Raw genomic sequence first — 19898 nt, 5'->3', positions numbered from 1 at the left:
ATTAATTTAATACAATATGCAGGCAAGTGACCCCCGCCTACCCAGACAGCCTGCTTTTTGCATTCTTTGTTTTTATTTTTAGTGGGTTTAACCTTGCTGTACTGCAGAGTGAATGTACTTGTTTCAACAAGAGGCATGTCATTGTCGCCCTGCAAGTGCAATGTGGTTCATGCAGCGATGTAGCTTGGCAAATGACCATGCAGGTGGGGAGTGGGGGTGCATATGAGTGGGGGCGGAATAGTAGGGATGGGTAGGGGGTGTTAAAAGCGGTAGTGTGCTGACATGACATCCAGGATGCAGAACTGGACAGGTGAAACCAGAGCTGTGTCGGAAGAATCAGGTAAGTGATGGAGAGATGTGCTAAGTAGGGGCTAACAGGAGTGGAACACCCGCTTTGTGGATGTTTTGGGCAAAGGCTTGAGGATCAAGGGGTTACCCCCTTCAAGGAAGAGTTGCTGGTGAGACCAGACAGCGAGGGAAAGGACTTTGAATGTAATTACTGCACTGAAAAGACCCACACAGTAATTACATTCAAAGTCAAGACATGGAAATGTTTTACCATCAAGTATTATTCTCCTATCCTCCATTGGGACAAGTAGGGAGGTAGTCGATGAATGCCACTGACCTCTCCCCCTCTTTCTTCTCTTTTCTTCCTCCTTTGTCAGGATTTGGAATAAGGCTTCTGGGCTGAGCTGTGAATGCCCCCGACATCACCTCTGCCACCCCAAAAAGCTGTGGAACAAAGCTTCTGGATTTAGCTGTGAAGGCCCCTGACCTCTGCTTCTTTCCACTGCTTTACATCAACCTACCACGCTGTCAGGATCTGATATGCCACCTCCGGTCTTAACTGTGAATGTGCTTGCCCCTCTTCCTCTTTCCACTCCTTTCCTCCTCTCTGCCCATAGTTAGGAACTGTGATGCGACATGTAGGCTTAGCTGTAAATGGCCCCAATTCTCTGCGTGTTCGCCCTTAGCTACTTCTGCACTTCGAAGCAATTTTCTACTGAAATGTAGAGTGTTACAATACAGCATATGGTCCTGTACATTTTAAAATCCTGAATGTCCCATCTAGCATTTGCTACCTCGTTAAAAACCTGATCCGTCCTACCTGGAATGTTTTCAAGTAATTTTTGTTGTGCTTTGTATTTTGTTTCTTGATATTGGAGTTCCGTTCTGGATGCTTTTGGAGGTGCTAGCTTTCCATTAGGCCAGAATGCGTCCCGAAACACATTAATGTAGTAAACCACCATCTGTTCACTGAAGATCCAATGAACGGTATCTCGTATTTGCCTGTGAAAAAAAGATGTTTTTAAAACAATATTTTAACGTAGGAAGTAGGCATGAAAACATTACCTCCCTAGAATGAACAATCTCACTAGATCAATACCCTTGTCAAAGACATGTTTTCCCAGAATGTAAGGAGTCCCTTGTTCGTGCAGTTCTTTTTGGAAAACGTAGTTTGGATACTTTCACAATCTTACTTCTATTTTTTCTTTTTCCCAGAGTGATTTTCCATTCTTTGTAAAATCTTGTCGCTGTTGGGGCATGGAGTCCTCTCCTGGGAATCAGTTCACACTAAACAGCTGGCTTTATCTGAATTAAGCATCTACAATTTCTTAAATAGTTAGTTCAAAGATCGATTCATCTCACTTGTCTCTTTCACCACCTGTCATCCACAAAAAGACAAGTCTATGACCCGGTGTATACCCCTCTTTCCTCTGAGCAGAAGGAATGAGAGGGGGATACTCTAGTTTTAATAGTGTGGAAGGAAGGGCAGCGGTGAGAGGGAAAAAGCAATGCACAATGCCGCGAGTTCAGTGAGAAAGCTGTGGAATGCAGTGTGAATGCAGTTGCGTGTGTGTTGGGAGTGCTCTGTGACGGGGGTAGGGATGTGCAGTAGTGTAAAACATGATCATCTTCTGTGCTTAGTGTTCACAGTGTCTGGTAGACCTCTCTTTACCGCTCTTTTCTTTTATTCTGTGTTATCGTATAATTTGTCAATTTGGTGTAATCCAACATTTCAGAACAGAATAATGTGTCACTCACTTGTTGATCGTCCTTCCAAAGGTGATTTGCACCAATGCGATTAGCGTCTTCCGGACCCATTTAAACACTAGGAGAAAACACAATAAACCTGAATTAAGTAAAGCACATCATCCTTCAAACCTAGCCTTTTCCACAATTGAATACACAATATATGTACAGTTATGTATGTTTGTGTTGGAATTTTATCATGTTGTGTACCAATTCAATTCTGAAGTACCATGTAGCTTTGTTGCTCCACTATTTCAAAGAATCCGCCGCCTTCATTTCAAACCAAGCTAACTGCAATCAATATCTCACACGAAGTTGCATAGTAATGGGCAAACATCACAAAACACGGTGAGAAAGTATAAAAGCATGCATTGTCCCGGTTAGCAACACAAAGTACGCCCTCGACTGTCTTCTGAAAGAAAATAAACAGATAGGTGTCATCAAGTTATATTTGATTATTTCTCAAAGTGCCAAATGAAAGTTGGCTTGGTTATAATCCACCCAGAGGAAAAAAAGCAAAACCTAAATAGCACAAGGTGCCAGGAAACAGCGGCCATAAACAAGATCTCAGTTTTTGGAAACAAAAAAAGTTTGGATTTGTTCTCAATAAGGAGGACGTAAAATTCTAAGTAGAGTTAATTGCTGCAGAGTAAGTACTGGATATGGCAGAGACTTTTTTTCAGTCTGGGCTCTTCAGGTCTCACTTGTTCCCAGTCTGGAAACCTTTGGAACCACTAGAGATCCTAAGCCCTGCGGGCAAATACCTGGGAGGAGCACTAGTCTGAATGGCACAATGGGCCAAACGCTCTTTTAAATTGAATCAAGGCAAACAGAGGTAACCAATACAAATACTTTCGCACTGGGTATTTAGTTTGGACATCACAAGCAGTCTGACGGTGGCATGACACGCTGCCCTCAGAGCAGTGAGGGCAAATTCAACCACAACGCCTTACGTGAATCAAAATATGGAGGTGCATGGAGAGATAGAAATCCATCCATAAACAAACTGTTTAGTGCGGTAGAAAGAAGTCAGTGACCAACTGTGTCTGCATTTATAGGTATGATCGGAGGGGAAATTAAAAACAACAGCAACTTTGTCTAGGGCTTATTTAGCTTCCAAGAAATAATCAGTAATCCAACCCTTGATTCAGAGATCATTAATGCCAGATACCTAGCGTTACAACTAAATATCATCCACTGCATGCCACAGCATCGCACTGACACCTAGCTACCCCGATTACAAATAAAACTGGAGGAAGCATTGAACAAGGAGGGATAGCAAGGCGAGCGAGAACCTACAAGAGTTCAGTCCCACCCAAGCGGGTTGTGAAGGATTGCATTAAGGAGAACAGAGACCCCAAAACTCAAAAGGTTTGATATGATTTTAAGCAGTACCCCATGGTCAATCATATCAAACATTAGACGGCTCCCTGTGTAGAGGATGGTTTAAAGCCCCCCTCGCCCCCTGAAGAGTATGCCAAGCAAACAGGTATCCTGGGCGAAGTCTGTCTAACTTGAGTGCATGCTTTAGAATAGGCAGCTAATATCTGCAGACTTTTAGGAAGATTCCTCGAAGGCTAACTTCACATTAGACGCTGCCAATAGCTTGTAATGTAGAAATACCCAAAACTGCTGCCCGTTTTCTTTCTTAAGAGGATTAATCAGTGGCTAGCTCCAAAACTGCTTTCTGTCCAAATATTTTACCCTGTCTTAAAGAGGACTAGAGTAAGGCAGAAGGGGAAGAAATCGGCCACAATAATGTCCTTGTTTCAATGAAAAAGCAGCACCATGAGCACATGCATATTTTGTATTCTCTTGGTGGTAGTTGGAGTTCCTTTCACTATTGTGCCTGCAGCTTAGTCTGCCTGTAGGACGCATGACACTGTGTCCAGAATTACAACTATGTTTTGTGAAACCTGACAAATGTTCACATCAAAACACAGGAACCGCTCTTGGAGAGAGATTTATATCATCCAGCATCCTAGAATGGACTTACCCAGCAGCAACAGTACCTGCCACGGTGGTCTGGTGAACAGCCCAAATGCTGCCATTATTTGGTGATAAAATTGGTGTAGGTTAGCCAAAAGCTCATCCCCCTGTGAGAAACCTGAGGGTATTTTCACTTCTGCTCCCCTGGGATCCTCTGCACAGGTGGCCAGAGAAAGGCCATTGCTTTTGGATACCGACCCCGGGGGTGGACAAGCGAGGGAGTATCATCTGGGTAGAGGGTCCTTGGGAATCGAGAGTGGGGTACCCTCACCACCCCCTTCCAAGAAGAATCACTTATTCCAGGTGCCATTATGGGATATTGTTATCCATGTCCCATTGGCAGGGAAAGAGGTATGAGATACTCACAGCCTAGATGTGTCAAGAAGAGAGCAAAAAGGGTCAAAGACCACCTTGGTGAAGAGTTTGTGGGGAGTGGGATGCCTTTACGAGAGACACGGTATCCCCCTTTTCCAACTAATGATCAACCCAACCCTTTCCCCAACTTTATGGGGTATTGTGACTCAATTCCCCCACCTTCCGCATGTATGACTGTCAGAGGTACTGCGACGAAGAAGAGGCAACTAGGAGCAATAAGGACTAGGTGCTTCTACCACTCTGGTACTGGGACGAGAAGGAGACCTGGTGAGAGTAGTAATGGCCAGGCATGTCCCTTTAATGATGGTCAGGCACAGATAATTGTAAAACTGCACCTGCAGCCTGTTAGAAGACTGCAGGTGTATAAAAGGCCCAATCTAGGTGTAGGAAGAAGCGGAGCAGGAGAGGGTGAACCAGAAGAAGCTGTGAGAGAGCAGCAGCGGAGAGGCCTGTGAAAGCAGCTGGGAGCTGCGTGTATGCAGCAAGTTAACGGTTCCCAGGAGTGCGGCCCGAGTGCTGGAGCCCCATGGAACCGGGCAAACATCAAGCAGGGAGCCGTGCTTGGAAGCTGTCAATTTTCGTGGCGTTTGCAGTGTTCATTCTCCTGGAGTCAGAAGCAGACCCAGGAGTGCCTAAGGGGCAGAAGAAGTCGACCTGAAGCGGACGACCAAGGGCCGAGAGATCCGCGCTGCAGGACTGCTGAAAGAAGCAACCAGTACATTTCTATGCAAAGGTGTGCAAGTGTTTGAAGTTCCGGGGAGGATTACTTTGTATTGGAGTGGTTGTGTGTATGAACAATCACGTTTCCGAAGGTCTCAGAGTGAAGTAAAGACACGTTTTGGAAAGTCTCCAAGTGCTGGGCATGTTACTTCTAATAAGGAAATCAAATGAATGCAACCTTTTCTGATTGCTACGGACATTGCCGAGTGCTGAGCACTTTTTAAAAGCCACTTGCAAAGACTTAGAACATCAAAATTGAATTAATGAAACCTTTCCTAATTCCTACGAACATTCACGAGTGCTGGGCACTTTATGCAAAGCATTTCACAGTGCTATATACCAACAAGACAAGTTGAATGGAGATCTTTAACATCTCAAAAATCCAGAATCAAATGAAAACTGAATCAAACACCTGTTCAGTGAATGCAACTTCACATCCAAGCAACACTTATATGTATTGAACTTACAAATGAACTTTAAACAGAGGTTTTACAATACATGGAAAATAAATGTGAATGATTCAGCTATACTATGGCATCACAGTGAATGGAACTTTGAAAATGCACTTCTATAAATGATTGAAATACACCAGTTCACCAAAGATATTTCTATGTCAAGACCAACCACATCCAGAGGGCGCAAGTATGGCGCAGACCTTTAAGAAAGCTGGAAAACATCCTTACATATTGAAAGCTAATCTTGGGGAAGAGAACCATTAGGTTTAACTTACTTTTGTGTTTGGAACTATATTTTGAAACTTGAGGAAGGGAACCCCAGGCACTTGTGAACTTTATATTTGAATTTAAGGTAATCCTGAGATTTTTATTCAAACTGCTTTATACTTGGGCATGGAAACTGAAAGAAAGCTATGAGCTAGACATAGCTCAGAACTTTACTTTGAACACTGTTTTATTGGTTGTTGAAATCCCTACACATTGTATAGATTAGTTGTGAGGGCATATATATATATATGTTAGGTATAGGTTTTGGACACAGATTCTTAAATTGAACTCCAGATAGGTGTTTTTCCATCCTGACTTTTCCGAATCTGTTGTCTGTGGCTTACTCCAAGATGCCTTTACACCCCCTGTAACAAGAGTAGGAGGGGGGATGGCAGAGATCTCCCTGTGAAAAGAGCACATTTTAAAACTCGGATGAAATTAGATTAAATGTCATAAGCATTAGAGTTACTTATGCAGGGGGATATATTAAATGTTTCAATACTTCAGGTGTCAGGTCACCAAAAAGAAACAGGAGCATTTTTCTAGAGCAAATCATGCATATGCCCACCTAAAGAAGCGTGTGGCTGGAAGAAACGCATTGCAAAAACAATAGATACATGGACGTTTATATCATATCACTGAGGCAGAGTTTGATATTCTGGCCCAAAATGGAAAAGTATCAATAGTAAGTCTAATCCTAGTCAACTTACATCCGTTTTCAATATTGTGCTAAGAAACTTAATTTGCATTGTTATTCCAGTGTTAGCTAATAAAATACAGGTCAACCTGCTCCTCCTCCAAGGCTGATTTAACAGCCTGCCAGTAATAATGACTAAAAGTCATAAAAGTAGTTACACTGCCACGAAAACTTGCAATTGAAACAGAAATGTACCAGGTAAGTAATAAAGGGGATACATGGTAATCCCCCAGCACTCCACATAAGGTGAGAGATGCTGGCTGACTATATTAAATATAAGGGGGATGAAAATCCCTCTTAGCCCTTGGGAACAGTAAATCACCCAAGTACATTAAAGAGAAATTAACAGGGAAGCCGAAAGGGGCAACGCAGCCTAAGCCCAACAGTTACAGGACTCTATAACTCCAACCATACACTATGGCGACGCATACAAATGTCACCTATAAAATGAGCAAAAGACTAGGTGAGAGGGGAAAAAGGTAAGATACCCCTTCACCTAGGTACAGGGGAAAATTAACACCAAGTCCAAGCAAAAGGTTGTTGGGTTGACACATGTCAGGACAATGTATTACAAACATGAAAATTTTACCTAAAACAGACCAGAACACAGCACCACCCCCACCTCCTGCCCGCCCCCCATCCAAGTCCCAAAAACCAGACAGAGCTATGAAACACTGCAGACCACCCAAAGGAAAGATCTTTAGAGGCATCACCAAGCCCAATTATACAACAAGGAAATACAGGCAGGTAATCCACAAAATTATAGTACCCCCTGTGAGAAACCAGAGGTTGTCTCACCCGCTAGTCGGCAGGCATCTCTCTCTCTCAGGTGGCCAGGGCACAGTCACTGCCTTTGGATCCAGACTCTGGAGGTGGACCAGTGCAGAAGGATCACCTGGGTGATGGGTCTTTGGGGAGTGGGGGTGAGGCAGCCGACGGTGAGACACAGTATTCCCCCTATTCTGTTGATCCAACCCATCCTATGTTTTAGCATGCTCTGAGGTCCCAACTCCCGCACCCCCTTTTTACACAAACACTGGGGTGAGGAAGAGGGTGACTGAGAGGAACATTAACTTTCACACATTGTACTTGTCATGTCCCATTAATTGGGTCAGGCAAAGACAGGCACTTCATTCTAAGTGCATCCACCTGATACATATAGATAAAACAGGGCTTGTGCTCGGCCATAACACCACATGGAACCTTCACAGGTTACAGCACATTATTGATCAAACAAACTACCGAAATGAGCATTATGTGGTGGCATCCCTTGATGTCATCAAAGCCTTCAGCACAGTTTACTGGTAGTGGATGATTGCTGCACTACAGGGTTTTGGGTTTGGGGAAAATGTAATTTGCAGGTTAACACGTAGGGTTTCCGGTTTTCGGGTAGCACTGAAAGAATCCGATAATCACCCCTGTTAATGTTTTTATATTACTCAGGGGATAAACCCCGGAATTTCATAATTGTAAAGTGCGGGGAGCAGTATTCGAAACCCTATTGTCCTGCATCGTCTTGTTTCCTCTGCTTCTGAGGTGTCAGTTTCACTGAAGGTTTCCGATGCTGCCTGAAGTACTGCAGCTGTCCTTATGCGCCCCCACGTAAATGCTTGACTTGTCCCTGCTCGTTCTGATTCCCAGCAGACGATCCAGGGGCTTGCGCAGGATCAGTTTTGGCTCAGTGTCAATGGGGGGTGGAGCCTCGCTCCTTGACCCTCCACCCTTCTCTCCTCATGGCCGTCGCATACGGTAGGCACCCTTCACCGCTCAAGAAAAATGCTTCTAAAGTATTTGCTCTGTCAATGACCACGGAAGCAGCCGGCTCTCCAACAGCTGACCTTCACTGACTCCCCGGCCCGTTCCGATCCCTCAAGGACCCGGTCCCAACTGGTTAAACAGTCTCCCTCGCTCTGACTGAAGCGAGACGTGCAGAAGGTGGCCCTTGCTGCCCACCTGATTTCACTCAAGCGGTAGAAAAAGTCACTAAAGATGCGATCCTGGGCACATTTTCTTTTCAGCGCTATGCTTGTGGCTTCTGCCACGTTGTTTCTGTGAAGGGAATAGTGACCCTGCACACCAATCCTTCCCTTGTTAAGGGAGGGAATAGTGAGCCTGCACACCAATCCTTCCCTTCTTAAGGGTCCACAGCAGCCCCGAGGGCAAATTAGTGCCTCTTAGCTTTTCCAGGCCCTCCCCGGCCCCCAGCTTACCCTCAGGGGTTTGCATACCTTTGGTCTTGCCGCCAGGGCATTGTACCCTTCTTAGCAGGTACTTGTTATCTGCACAAAGGGCGGCCGGGGTGCCAGAGTGTCTGTGGCGCCATTGTGTGGAACCACGCCCTCTCCCTGCATACCCCTGTGTGAGGGTAGATGAGCATACACCTGTTGCCGCTACTCCTTTCCCCCCTTTTGTCCTGGAAGGAAGAAGGCTGATCCCTTGCATATGGCCACCTCCCCGCTTATGTCCCAGGGCCTTTCACCTCCGGGGCCCACGGTAACATAGAGCAGCAATCAATCTGATGCATGTTGCCCCGGTGCAAGCATGTTTAGATCATCCGTATTGTGGCAAAACACGTTTGCTCCATTTGTAATGATCATAGCCTTCACTCACTTTTTTGCACCAGTGCAAACTTTACATAATCTGCCCCCTGTAAGGAGGTGGGACCCAAACTCGCATTGGATTGCATTGGACTGTACTTTTAAAATTAACATGTAGAGGTGACACTAATCCCTTCAAGGTATTGATTGCCGCAGGCGCCCGGCACTTCAGAGCGTTTCACCACTAACTCATTGCTTGGCAATGTTCAGCACGGGTGGGTGTGGGTAGGACAGCTAGTGTGCTGGCATGAGGCTTTGATGACTTGTGGAGAAGTTAGTGGCGGGCCGGAATTCAAACCGGTCGTGCCCTGCGGCGTCTTACTTTCAAGACAAACGCTTGCCCCTGTTAAGATATCATTTGTTGCCATAATATTCAGAGTAAAACGAGATTTCTCAAAGGTGCTCCATGCCATTAGCAAAGCCATCATATGCACTTATGGATATTCTGCTCTGGGGACCACTACTACTCAGGGTGCCCTGTTTCAAACCAAGATGGTGAGTGGAATATTCGCTCTGTCAATGACCACAGAAGCCGCCGGCTCTCCAACAGCTGACCTTCATTGCCTCCCAGGCCAGTTCCCATCCCTCGAGGGCCCGGTCCCAATTGGTGAAACAGTCTCCCTTGCTCTGACAGAAGCGAGACATACAGAAGGCAGCCCCAGAAGATTTCACTGAAGCAGTAGAAAAAGTCACTTAAGATGTGATCCTGGGCGCGTTTTCTTTTCAGCACCATGCTTGTGGCTTCTACCACGTTGCTTCTGTGAAGGAAACAACACGCCCTTAGTTTGATTGTCTAAGGAACACAGTGGAGATATGCATTTGGTTTTCTTTTCTAGAGCTATTCACGTATGCAGTAGCTGTCAGTGCATGCACACTGCTCATCAATCTATGTGGGGCCTACACTTTGTGTGGGAATATAAATGAAGTTTGCATAGCCTATTTCTATTTGCTAGGAGCAGCCAAGTGAATCACTATGGTGGAGAATCAGTTCCTCATGCCTATTTATGAGATTCTGCACAGTCTATGCTTACACTCAACCCAAGCCGCTGTATCCATGGATTTCTTTAAATACATTTACACTGGAAAAAGCAGTTACCTGTGATTTTTGAAGGGGGCAAACAGGAAAACACTGATAAACACAGATCAAGAACATGTTTGAAACCACTGGAAAAACACCCCCGGAAGTAAAAAAAAAAGAAAGAAACCCCTAAAACAGGAAACCCTAGTAACACTGCTTTATACTTCGCCAACGGCTAGAGTTAAATTGGGCAGGCAGATATCAGAATCATGGTGCATACAAAGAGGAACTCGCCGCTGTGCCCACACTCACCAATATTATATATACTGGCCTTGGAGCCTCTTGCTGCATATTTCAAGCACGAATATTTGGAGGTGGGCATCATGATAGGAGGATCCACACATCTCATACCACATTATGCTGATGACTTTCTTCTTTATCTATGCAAGCCACAACTTAATCTGCCTATTTTTCTACATGTACTAGACGAGTTTGCTGTCTTATTTGGGATCTCTTTTAGCAAACAGAAGTCCTGTCTTTTTCCTTTGGCAGGACTTCACAAGAAGGAAGAAGGGTCTCTGCCTGACCTGGGAATGAAATGGGATACAGACTCCTTTAGATATCAGTGAATCCACATTGTGCATATGCCTAAAGAAACACACACACGTACAACACACTGGGGTGGTGGATGGTATCAAGAAATCCATGGTCTTCTGGTATAGGTTGCCCCTCTCTCTCATGGGCAGGGTTGCCATAGTTAAGATGATTATCCTTCCCAGGTTATTATATGTTTTTACAACTGTCCATTATTACATAGGCAGCTTTTTTCCCATCACTAGATACCCTTCTTAGAGATTTTCTGTGGGGCTTGAGGCAACACAAATACTTAGCGTCTTGTGCCTACCTTAAAGGGATGGTGGGGTACAGTTACCAACAATGGAACTCTGCTATCTGGCTGCCCAATTGAGCTTTATCACAAAATAGCAGTCGGATGATTCCACATCTGAATCTGCGCTACTCCAGTCATTGGTTGAGACATTCATGGCTTAGAGAGGTTTTGTGGCTCCAGCAAGGTTGCATTAGTTTCCAGCCCCTGACTTGTTTGATTGGGCAGACAAATCTGGACCAGAGCATCAAAATTACTTAGGCTGCGACACCCTTACTCATCTAGTGTTCCGATTATTGCTGATGTGTGCACAAGGATGAACAAATTAAGTGCTGCAAGACGGTGGGAGTGCCTGGGTATATCTACTTGGGGAGATATGTATGATAACTGGACATTCAAGGACTTGGAAAGCTTGTTACAGCTGGAGGGGCTTCCTAAAGGTCAATTTCTGGGATATATGAAGGTGGCAAGGGTGGTTTGATGTCAGTGGAATGTGTGGCCTGCCGGAGGAGACTGCGTTTCTGCCCCAAATGTATAATCTGGAGGACGGATTGTATGAATGTTTGTTGACGGGGGACTAGCATTAGAGACACTAAGCTGAAGGTGCCGATTCAGTGATCATAGATACACAATGTCTCCCGGATTGCTAGATTTAGACTGCTAGAAATTAATGTGCTTCATTGCAGGTACATGACTCCCAGCAGAGTGGCTACATTTAAAGCAAGCCCTACGTCAGCCTGTCCCTGGTGCTGATCTAATGCAGATGCTTTGGAGATGTACGAAAGCGCAGCAGTTCGGGGGCCGAATTGAGCAGGCCTGCACGATAGCTGGAAATAACAAATAACACTGGAACCCGCTTGAATGTTTACTGGCCACATACTACAGACCAAGCAAATACAAACATGTTACCAAATTCATGGAACTTGCATGTATACTTGCAAAATGACATTTGGCCATCTCACAGAAACTTAAAAAAGGTCCACAAAATGTGATATGGCGCAATGAGCTTGAAATTTGGTGTGAAACAAACGAAAACGTGGCTTGGGGCGATACAGGTGCATGCCGATAATTCAGCTAGTGCTACTGAGGCCTGGAAAATGCTTACTATAACAATGTTCCATCCATCAGATGATAAACCACCCTAAACGTAATAATACTGCTATTTAGTTTTGTGAACAAGTATTCAAAATTGTCATGACCCCTGATCCTCAGAAGTCACAGAAACCTTATTACTCAGACTGCAGCACCGGGTGCGACGCCTTCCTCCAAAAGGAACAACATATAGGTCCCACCATGTATGCAAGCCCTTTCTAGTTGTTTTGGTTTGTTTGAGGTGTGTCACTCGGATGCTGATGCATGCCATAGTGCTATTGCTAAGAGGCTGTGACCAGATCATGTAATGTGTAACTAACATGCTGATAATGTGACAATTACACTAATAAACAAAGTTAAAAATAAATAGAATCGCTCCCATTTATTTTCCACTTGCACTAGCTCCCCTTCCCACTTCAGCATTCGGTTTACCTTGTGTTGCATCAGATGCAGATCCCCAGTCTTGGCTCAACCTGCTTACGAGGCAGGGAACAGCAGCTGGTCAGTGATCAAGGGATACCAAAAGCAAGGGTCTTCCATAACTACAAAGTCAACATTTTTGCATGGCTAAATTATCTAACTAAGCCTTCTGGGCTGCGCCATGCCTCTGGGGTAGTTCTATAGTGATTTTTAGGAATGTGTTACAACACATTTATTTAAACTTGGATTAATCATCTGTTAAATATCAGTTGTGAGAAATGTAAGTTAACATATTTGGGGAGTATATTAAACCAGTTCCACAACGCCATTACACACTGTCATTTTCCAATGTTATGGCACCAATTACGCACACCAATCTAATCTAATGCAAGCTAATTATGGAACATATCTCATGGCTTGTGCAGATTATTGCAGTGAAAATTAACTAAGTGCCTAACTGACCAGGAGAGGCTATGATTAAGGAATTGGCCAGTGTGACACAGTGATGAAAAGCCATGGACATAAACATGCGTGTTGGCTGGAATTGTGGATTGACTATGACAGCATGTCCATCTAAGTGCATGAAGAAGTTAATTCAATTCTTAGATGATGAAAGAGGCTAATAACGGTTCTGGAATCACAGGAGCATACAAGCATCGATCCAAACAAGCCCAATTACCCGCACATCATGGAAAGAATATGCAAAATGAACAGAGTTACACCAGATCTGTGAATGCTGAAAGCGTGGAAAATCAAAATGTCCGGCAGACCATTTCTTAACTCTCAGGGTGAGGTGCAGAGAGTAAGAGTAGATATTGACAGTGCTGTGCCCAATCCCTTTGAGAAGCATTTTGTAGCACAAGGTCTGATTGAAGAGGTAGACAGAAGGGTTATAAAAGGAATCCCAAAGAGACATGCTGTTAGTTGTCCATATGCAGGGCTGCAGGAAAGACGTCACAGCCCAGAAGAAGTGGAGGGAGTGCTAAAAAACACTTGACCCATGAGTTACTAGGCCAAACTGACCACTAGTCAGATGGCGAGAGGACTTGCAGAGTGCTTGATCTATGACGTGTTGAGGAGCCGAGATGGACATTTGATGAACGAGATACGAAGTGTGCTTTACTTATGAAGTGTTACGAGTCCGGGACATGCCTCCGATGTTAGGATGTGCATATACATTTTGAAGATGACTTGGCTCACGAGGTGGGAAGTGTGGGAAAACACTCAAATGTAAAAGGGCTTGGAAACCTCAGGAGCACAAAAATAAAACGGAGGTAGAGAACCTGGAAAGTTTTGTGAAACAACAAAGTACCAATAACCTCACAGAGGCTTAGACCCGAGAGGTGCCGGTTTTAAAGCACATTAAAACCCAGAGATGAAGACATGTGTGGTAACAACCTTGAAAGCACTTCAAATCTTTGAGGTGATGAGACTGACAGCAAATCCTTGAGTTATCAAAACCTAGAGTAAATATGGAATATACAGGACAGTGCCCTGAATATAGAGGTAAAACTTCCTTTTTCATCATTATTTCTTTCAAAAGAAGAAAGCTTCACACATTATAAAGAGGCTAAAGTAAGTTCTACCCTAATACCCAATTCAACCATTTATATACAGCATACAAACATAGAAACCAAGCAAATCTATAGCAAATATAAGCTGGAATCTTATAATGGGTCTCCAATATGATATCTTACTGGCTGTCCTAAGCAACACCATTCTCTGATCTATTGTGCCCACATTTTTGCTTGAACACCTTGAGTGAAGATAGTAGTGTAAGGCAGCCTTGTATTCTGCAACTGTCTGGATCTACCTGTTGCGTATGTAGCCTGGTCTATTGTGCAGTCAACTATTAAATCCTTGTATGATTTGTTTATAACAGTCTGCGTCAGATCTTTACAAAGCCTGGTAAATATACATCTTGCTATTGGAATGTATTTATGAAAGCAGTTATTAATATTTGTTCATAATTAATAAAAAGTCGTAAGATTGGTCTCTACCTCTCAATAGCTTAGTGTTTAGTGACATGTGTTAAGGAAGTTTTTATTTTGGGACCTTCAGATAGAATATGTACCAAATCTGCAAACATTTCCTTATACATTGGATAGATAAGAAGGGATTTCTAGGTGGTTCCTTTTGTTGATTTTCATTGGAAAATACATGGCTTTTAATGGAGAGGTCCAAGCTCTTTCCCAGACTAGTAACCATCTCTTATCTGGGAATGTATTTTCCCAGTTATTGACTTCTAGATCACCAAGGCTTTTGTCCTTTTCCAGCAAGCAGTTGTAATAACCGGAAATATGCCCATACCCACGTACTATTTCAGGTATTAAAAGTCTAGAAGATTTTTACTTTCAAAAAGCCAAAAAAGGGTTTTTTTAAATGTATTTAGAAAATAAGCCATTGCTGCTGATCTGAATCTGCTGAATACATGACACAGTATTTGGGAATATTTGCTCTTTCTGTCAGAAGACATTAATCTGACTGATATTTGCCACCCGTCCACACCCTTGTACATGAGGTAAGGTCAGCCAATCATCAAAACGCTTTTTAATCAGCATCTTACATGCCTGTCTCACATTCCTGTCCTTCCAGCAGTAAAGTAATATCTGCTTGTTTTTGTAGCTGTCTTCATGGCACATTAATCAGAAAATGTACAGTAATGTGGGTAAAATTGAGATTGTGGATGTAATATTTCCATGTGAGCAAGGGATACAGTGCGAGTGCCTAGAAGTATTCGAAGAGCAATCAAAGTCACCAAATCTAGTAAGGCTTTTACTTTAGAAGAAAGCAAGATCATGAAAAACCTGCAAATGCTGTGTTGGCAAATAATTAGAATTTTTATGAACCCCCCTGGCACTGTAATTGTGACATATTAATGGAAACCAACTCATGGATTGATAGGTGTAGCACAGACACTAATAGATGGGATTGATGCATTGTGAGTCTTGATTCTTTCAGAAATAGTACAGATTCCAAAATGAAAATGTACTGAAAATGGGAGAAGACATTGAGCATAACCATCTGTAATGCTCGCCCAGAGTGCATGGACAGTCATTAATCACCAGCGCAATTGCAGAGCTAATACTTAGAACGCAGGTAGACGATGCAATGACTTACAACCACACGCACGCTTAGAAAATAATGAGCACTTATACGGCTATTTATTCAAAGCTTGGAAGCAACAAGTGATAACACAGAAATAAATCACAGAAAAGACAGAGAAGTCAAAAGAAAATACATCACTGTGGGCGTAACTGAATCCCTCATCTCGCCAGAAGCGGCTGGAAGACCCCGGTAACAGCCAGGCCGAGAGCACAACAGCCCACAGCTATGCCGGACAAAGGCGTCCCCCTTCCGACTGAGGTCTTTGTACTTGTCCAGTCTGACCGTTGAGGGGTTCCGCATATATGCACTCCTCAAAAAGGGGTGGTAATTTCTCGAGCTATCTGGCAATGCACTTGCGCATTGATGGGTAACCGTTGGTTGCCAGCTAGGTCAACCGACAGTAACCTCAAGGAGCAAAGCGCTTCCCCCTCCTAAGAACAAACGCCATGGAAAACAGTCCCATAACTCATAGCAAGACATAACAAAACCAGCTTTCCCAGCAGAATGTCCTTGACTGCATACCAGGTTTGGAAAGCATGTTTTCTTCAGCAAAGTAAATTCAGCTCTCAGCAAAGTAAGTACAGCTTTTCACTGAGGCATGGAGTAAATATCCATTATGGCTCTGAGTGCCCCCAGAATACACTGCGCACCAGTGCCATGTTTTAGCTCAAGCATAACACCATCTCTAAGGATTGTGGTTGCTTGTGTGTGGCTATAAACCCCATACCCTTAATTTAGTTTGAAATTGCTCTTTTATGGAATCCACTTCCAATCAGTATGTCCAAGATCACAACATACAATACAACTCCATAATAAATTAGCTTATGAAAAAAGATATACTTCATTATTTAAAATACAGGTTTTCTAGTGTCATTAATTGAACCTTATGGATGTCTCTTGGGAAGGTCCTACTCCCAAACAATAATGGCTCCTTCAAGGGTTAATAAGGCTATTACAACGCCTAGTTAAAGAAAAGGAGTGGTGAAGTGAGGACTGAAGTAGAGATGAGAGAGACTGGGGAAATAGTTTAGCAGTGTTTATTTATAGCGAAATAAAAGCACTAGTGAGGTGTGTTTGACAGCATTGCGCTTTTGTTTGCATGAACACATTTCAGTGTACTTAAAAAGAGTCACACTTTTTCAGCGTTCGGTATGACTGTGTAATGTTTCAATGGGACTCAAGACATGTTTGGAACAACATTGTTTACATTGCAACACTGTTGTGGGCTGTGAGAGGGAGAATGAAAGGCATGCTGATAGGAAGACACACCCTGGGCACTCCCCAACATGAAAAGAGGATTGTGCAGAGCATTGCTAACCTTCCAAATCAGGGAACATGAATGTTTAGCAGCACCCTGAAGATGAACAAGGAATGTGTAAGAGAGAGCAAAGGGAGTAAATACTGATGAGCTCAAAGAACTGCACTCTCTATGGGAACTGTTTCTGTACCACGCACAGCATTGTGATGTAAGAGGGTGATGATAGTAAAACGATCTACATCGGGAATTCGAGACTAAATTGCAAGCTTTCACACTGACAGAGAGGGGGTAATAAGTTGTTAATTGTCAAGAGGTAATTCTGGATAAAATGAAAAGGGCCTGTACTGTGTTGAAAACTAAGCTCCCTATACAGTGCTAAAACAAGTAGTAGGATTTGAACTATATCTAGATTGTGTAACTGCAGCATATGCCCGAATTCTGTTTGTCCAGCTGTGCACCAATACTTTGCGGGTAGACGAGTTTACATCGAGCTGAACTGCGGCATGTGAAAAGCACTGCAGGGTCTGTGGCAACCCAGTGGAAACATTAAAGCATTTTCTACTGTTTTGCCCAGGGTATGTATTACTTATTGTCAATATTTCGATCAAAGGAGTGAGATGAGGATGACAGAATTGGCAGGTGCTATTTGTAAAAGTACTATAGATGTGAACCTGATTTATTTTATCGCAAAATATATACGCAGGGCATGGCTGTATAGGGCTAAATGACTTTGATCTAATTCTATGAGAACCGTAGGAATGTTAAATGTATTTTAATGTGGACTATTTGTATGGATTTTTATTAATATCTATTGTGGTTGATTGTTTTATGTTCTCTGAAGATGCTTTTATGGTTTCTATTCCAAATAAAGCTATGTACAACATCATTAAGGTTATTCTAGGCTACAATGGAAAACAGAATTCATATTTCCCTCCTCCTTCTAAGTGTCCTAACAACTATAGTTAAATATTTCAGAGGTGCCGGGGGGGTGGGGGCAATGCAAAATTAGCGTTATGAGCGGATTGGACCCTCCTAGCGCCCAGAGGGCAAATGTCAGGAAAAGTAGGAGAAGGGATTAGTTTCTTACCTGTAACTCTATTTCTCCAGCATTGGTATCTTTCATGGATTCACATGCTTAGAATATTCCCTGTCGTCAGACTGGGACCCCTCGGTACACATATATAGCCTTTTCCTGTAGGAAAACTTCTGACACTTTTGTGTCCTATCTACGTCCTTTTGGGGCCCGCCTATGCATGCTCCGTAGGACGTCGCGGTACAAGAGCCCCGCCCCTGCGGCTCCCTTCAGATTTCGGCCCCTCCAAAGTAGGAAAGGTCAAACCTATCAGGCATATACATTGCATTCCGGGGAGGCTGGCGGGCGCATGTGAATCCATGAAAGATACCAATGCCGGAGAAATGGAGTTACAGGTAAGAAACTATTCCCTTCTCCAGCATTGGATCTTTCATGGATTCACATGCTTAGAATAGATTGTATAGCAGTAAACCTGAAGACGGCGGTGAGAATGCAATGCAATATACATTCACAACAATACACAATGCATAGGTACACAAGAAATAAGTTACCCATATATCTGTACGTCCATAAAGCATACGGTCACCAACAGGTAGAAAAAACTCTCCACAGTGTAGAGCTTACCTTATTGAAACAGATGGCGCAGGACAGCTCTTCCCATCTGCACCTCGTCCGCATGCTGCCTTGCAAGGCAGTAGTGGCGGGTAAACGTGTGGGGCACCGACCATGCTGCAGCCTGGCATATGTCCGTTAGCGGAATTCCTGCCCGTAATGCTGCTGAAGAGGACGTTGATCTTGTAGAATGGGCTCTAGGATGCACTTGCAGCGGCCTTCCGGCCTTGGAGTGGCAAAACGCAATCGTCGACGAGACCCATCGAGCCAATCCTTGCTTAGAAATTGCATTTCCTCTCGTTGACGGCCCATACGCGATGAACAGTTGTCGAGTAGACCTGAGTTCTTGTGTACGATGTAGGTAAAATTTTAGGGCCCTCTTAACGTCCAAGGTATGAAGAGCTTTTTCCGCTGCCGATGATGGGGTCGCGAAGAAAGTAGGGAGGACAATGGACGAGTGTTTGTGATACACTGTAGGAACTTTCGGAACAAAAGTAGGATTAGTTGCCAGAACCACCTTGTCTTTAAAGAATCTTAGGTATGGAGGGCCTACGACCAACGCTTGCCGTTCTGAGATTCTCCTAGCTGACGTGATAGCAATTAAGAATGCCAACTTCCACGATATGAATTTCATGTCCTATGTGGCCATAGGCTCAAAGGGTGGTTTCATTAAGCCTGCCAACACTACGTTGAGACTCCATGTGGGTGGAAAACGTTTTACTGGGGGAAAAGTTTGAAATAAACCCCTCATGAAGTGTTTCACTAGTCTGTCGCTGAATAGAGGAGACGACTCTCTCTTCCTCGTGAACCTAGAGATGGCCGCCAGGTGCACCTTTATCGATGCGAAAGAAAACCCCCCCTCTGCCAGGTGAAGCAGATAAGGCAGAACTTGCTCCGGAGTGACCTTTAACGGGTGTAGACCTTGTTGTCCTCGACACCACTCAAAGAACCTTCGCCACTTATAGGTGTAAGATTTGTTGGTCGAAGGGGCCCGAGCCGCTTGCAGAATTTTCTGGCAAACCTCCGAAACGTCTAATGTACCAAATTCCGAAAAGTCAGGAGCCAGGCTGTGAGGTTGAGACTGTTCGGGTCGTGATGCCACACCGTACCTTTGTCCCGGGATAGTAGGTTCTGGGCTCTCGGAAACGCTATTGGTTGTTCCAGCGACAGGTGAAGCAGGTCGGAAAACCACGGTTGCCTCGGCCAGTACGGTGCCACTAGAATTACCCGGCAACTGTACCTGCGTATCCACTGCACCGTCCTCCGTATGAGGGGGAACGGAGGAAAAGCATAAAGGAACTTGTCCGTCCATGGGAAGGTGAACGCCTCCCCTATGG

General features: G+C 44.0%; 1 protein-coding gene across 2 annotated transcripts in view; it reads right to left on the bottom strand.

Annotated features, from left to right (window-relative positions):
• SNX25 (sorting nexin 25) overlaps positions 1-19898 on the bottom strand; it is a 1900476-nt gene that overhangs the window by 131635 nt on the left and 1748943 nt on the right. For both annotated transcript variants that reach the window (XM_069631510.1, XM_069631509.1), the window contains 2 exons: positions 2047-2113; positions 1109-1290 (listed from right to left, as the gene is read on the bottom strand). In XM_069631510.1, the coding sequence (XP_069487611.1) occupies positions 1109-1290; positions 2047-2113 (249 nt within the window). The remainder of the gene's footprint in view (positions 1-1108; positions 1291-2046; positions 2114-19898) is intronic.

Source organism: Ambystoma mexicanum, chromosome 6q (genome assembly GCF_040938575.1).
Source record: "Ambystoma mexicanum isolate Mex_15411 chromosome 6q, UKY_AmexF1_1, whole genome shotgun sequence".
Taxonomy (NCBI): domain Eukaryota; kingdom Metazoa; phylum Chordata; class Amphibia; order Caudata; family Ambystomatidae; genus Ambystoma; species Ambystoma mexicanum.
The sequence above is the reverse complement of the archived record's forward strand: the minus strand, read 5'-3'. Positions and strand labels throughout refer to the sequence as shown.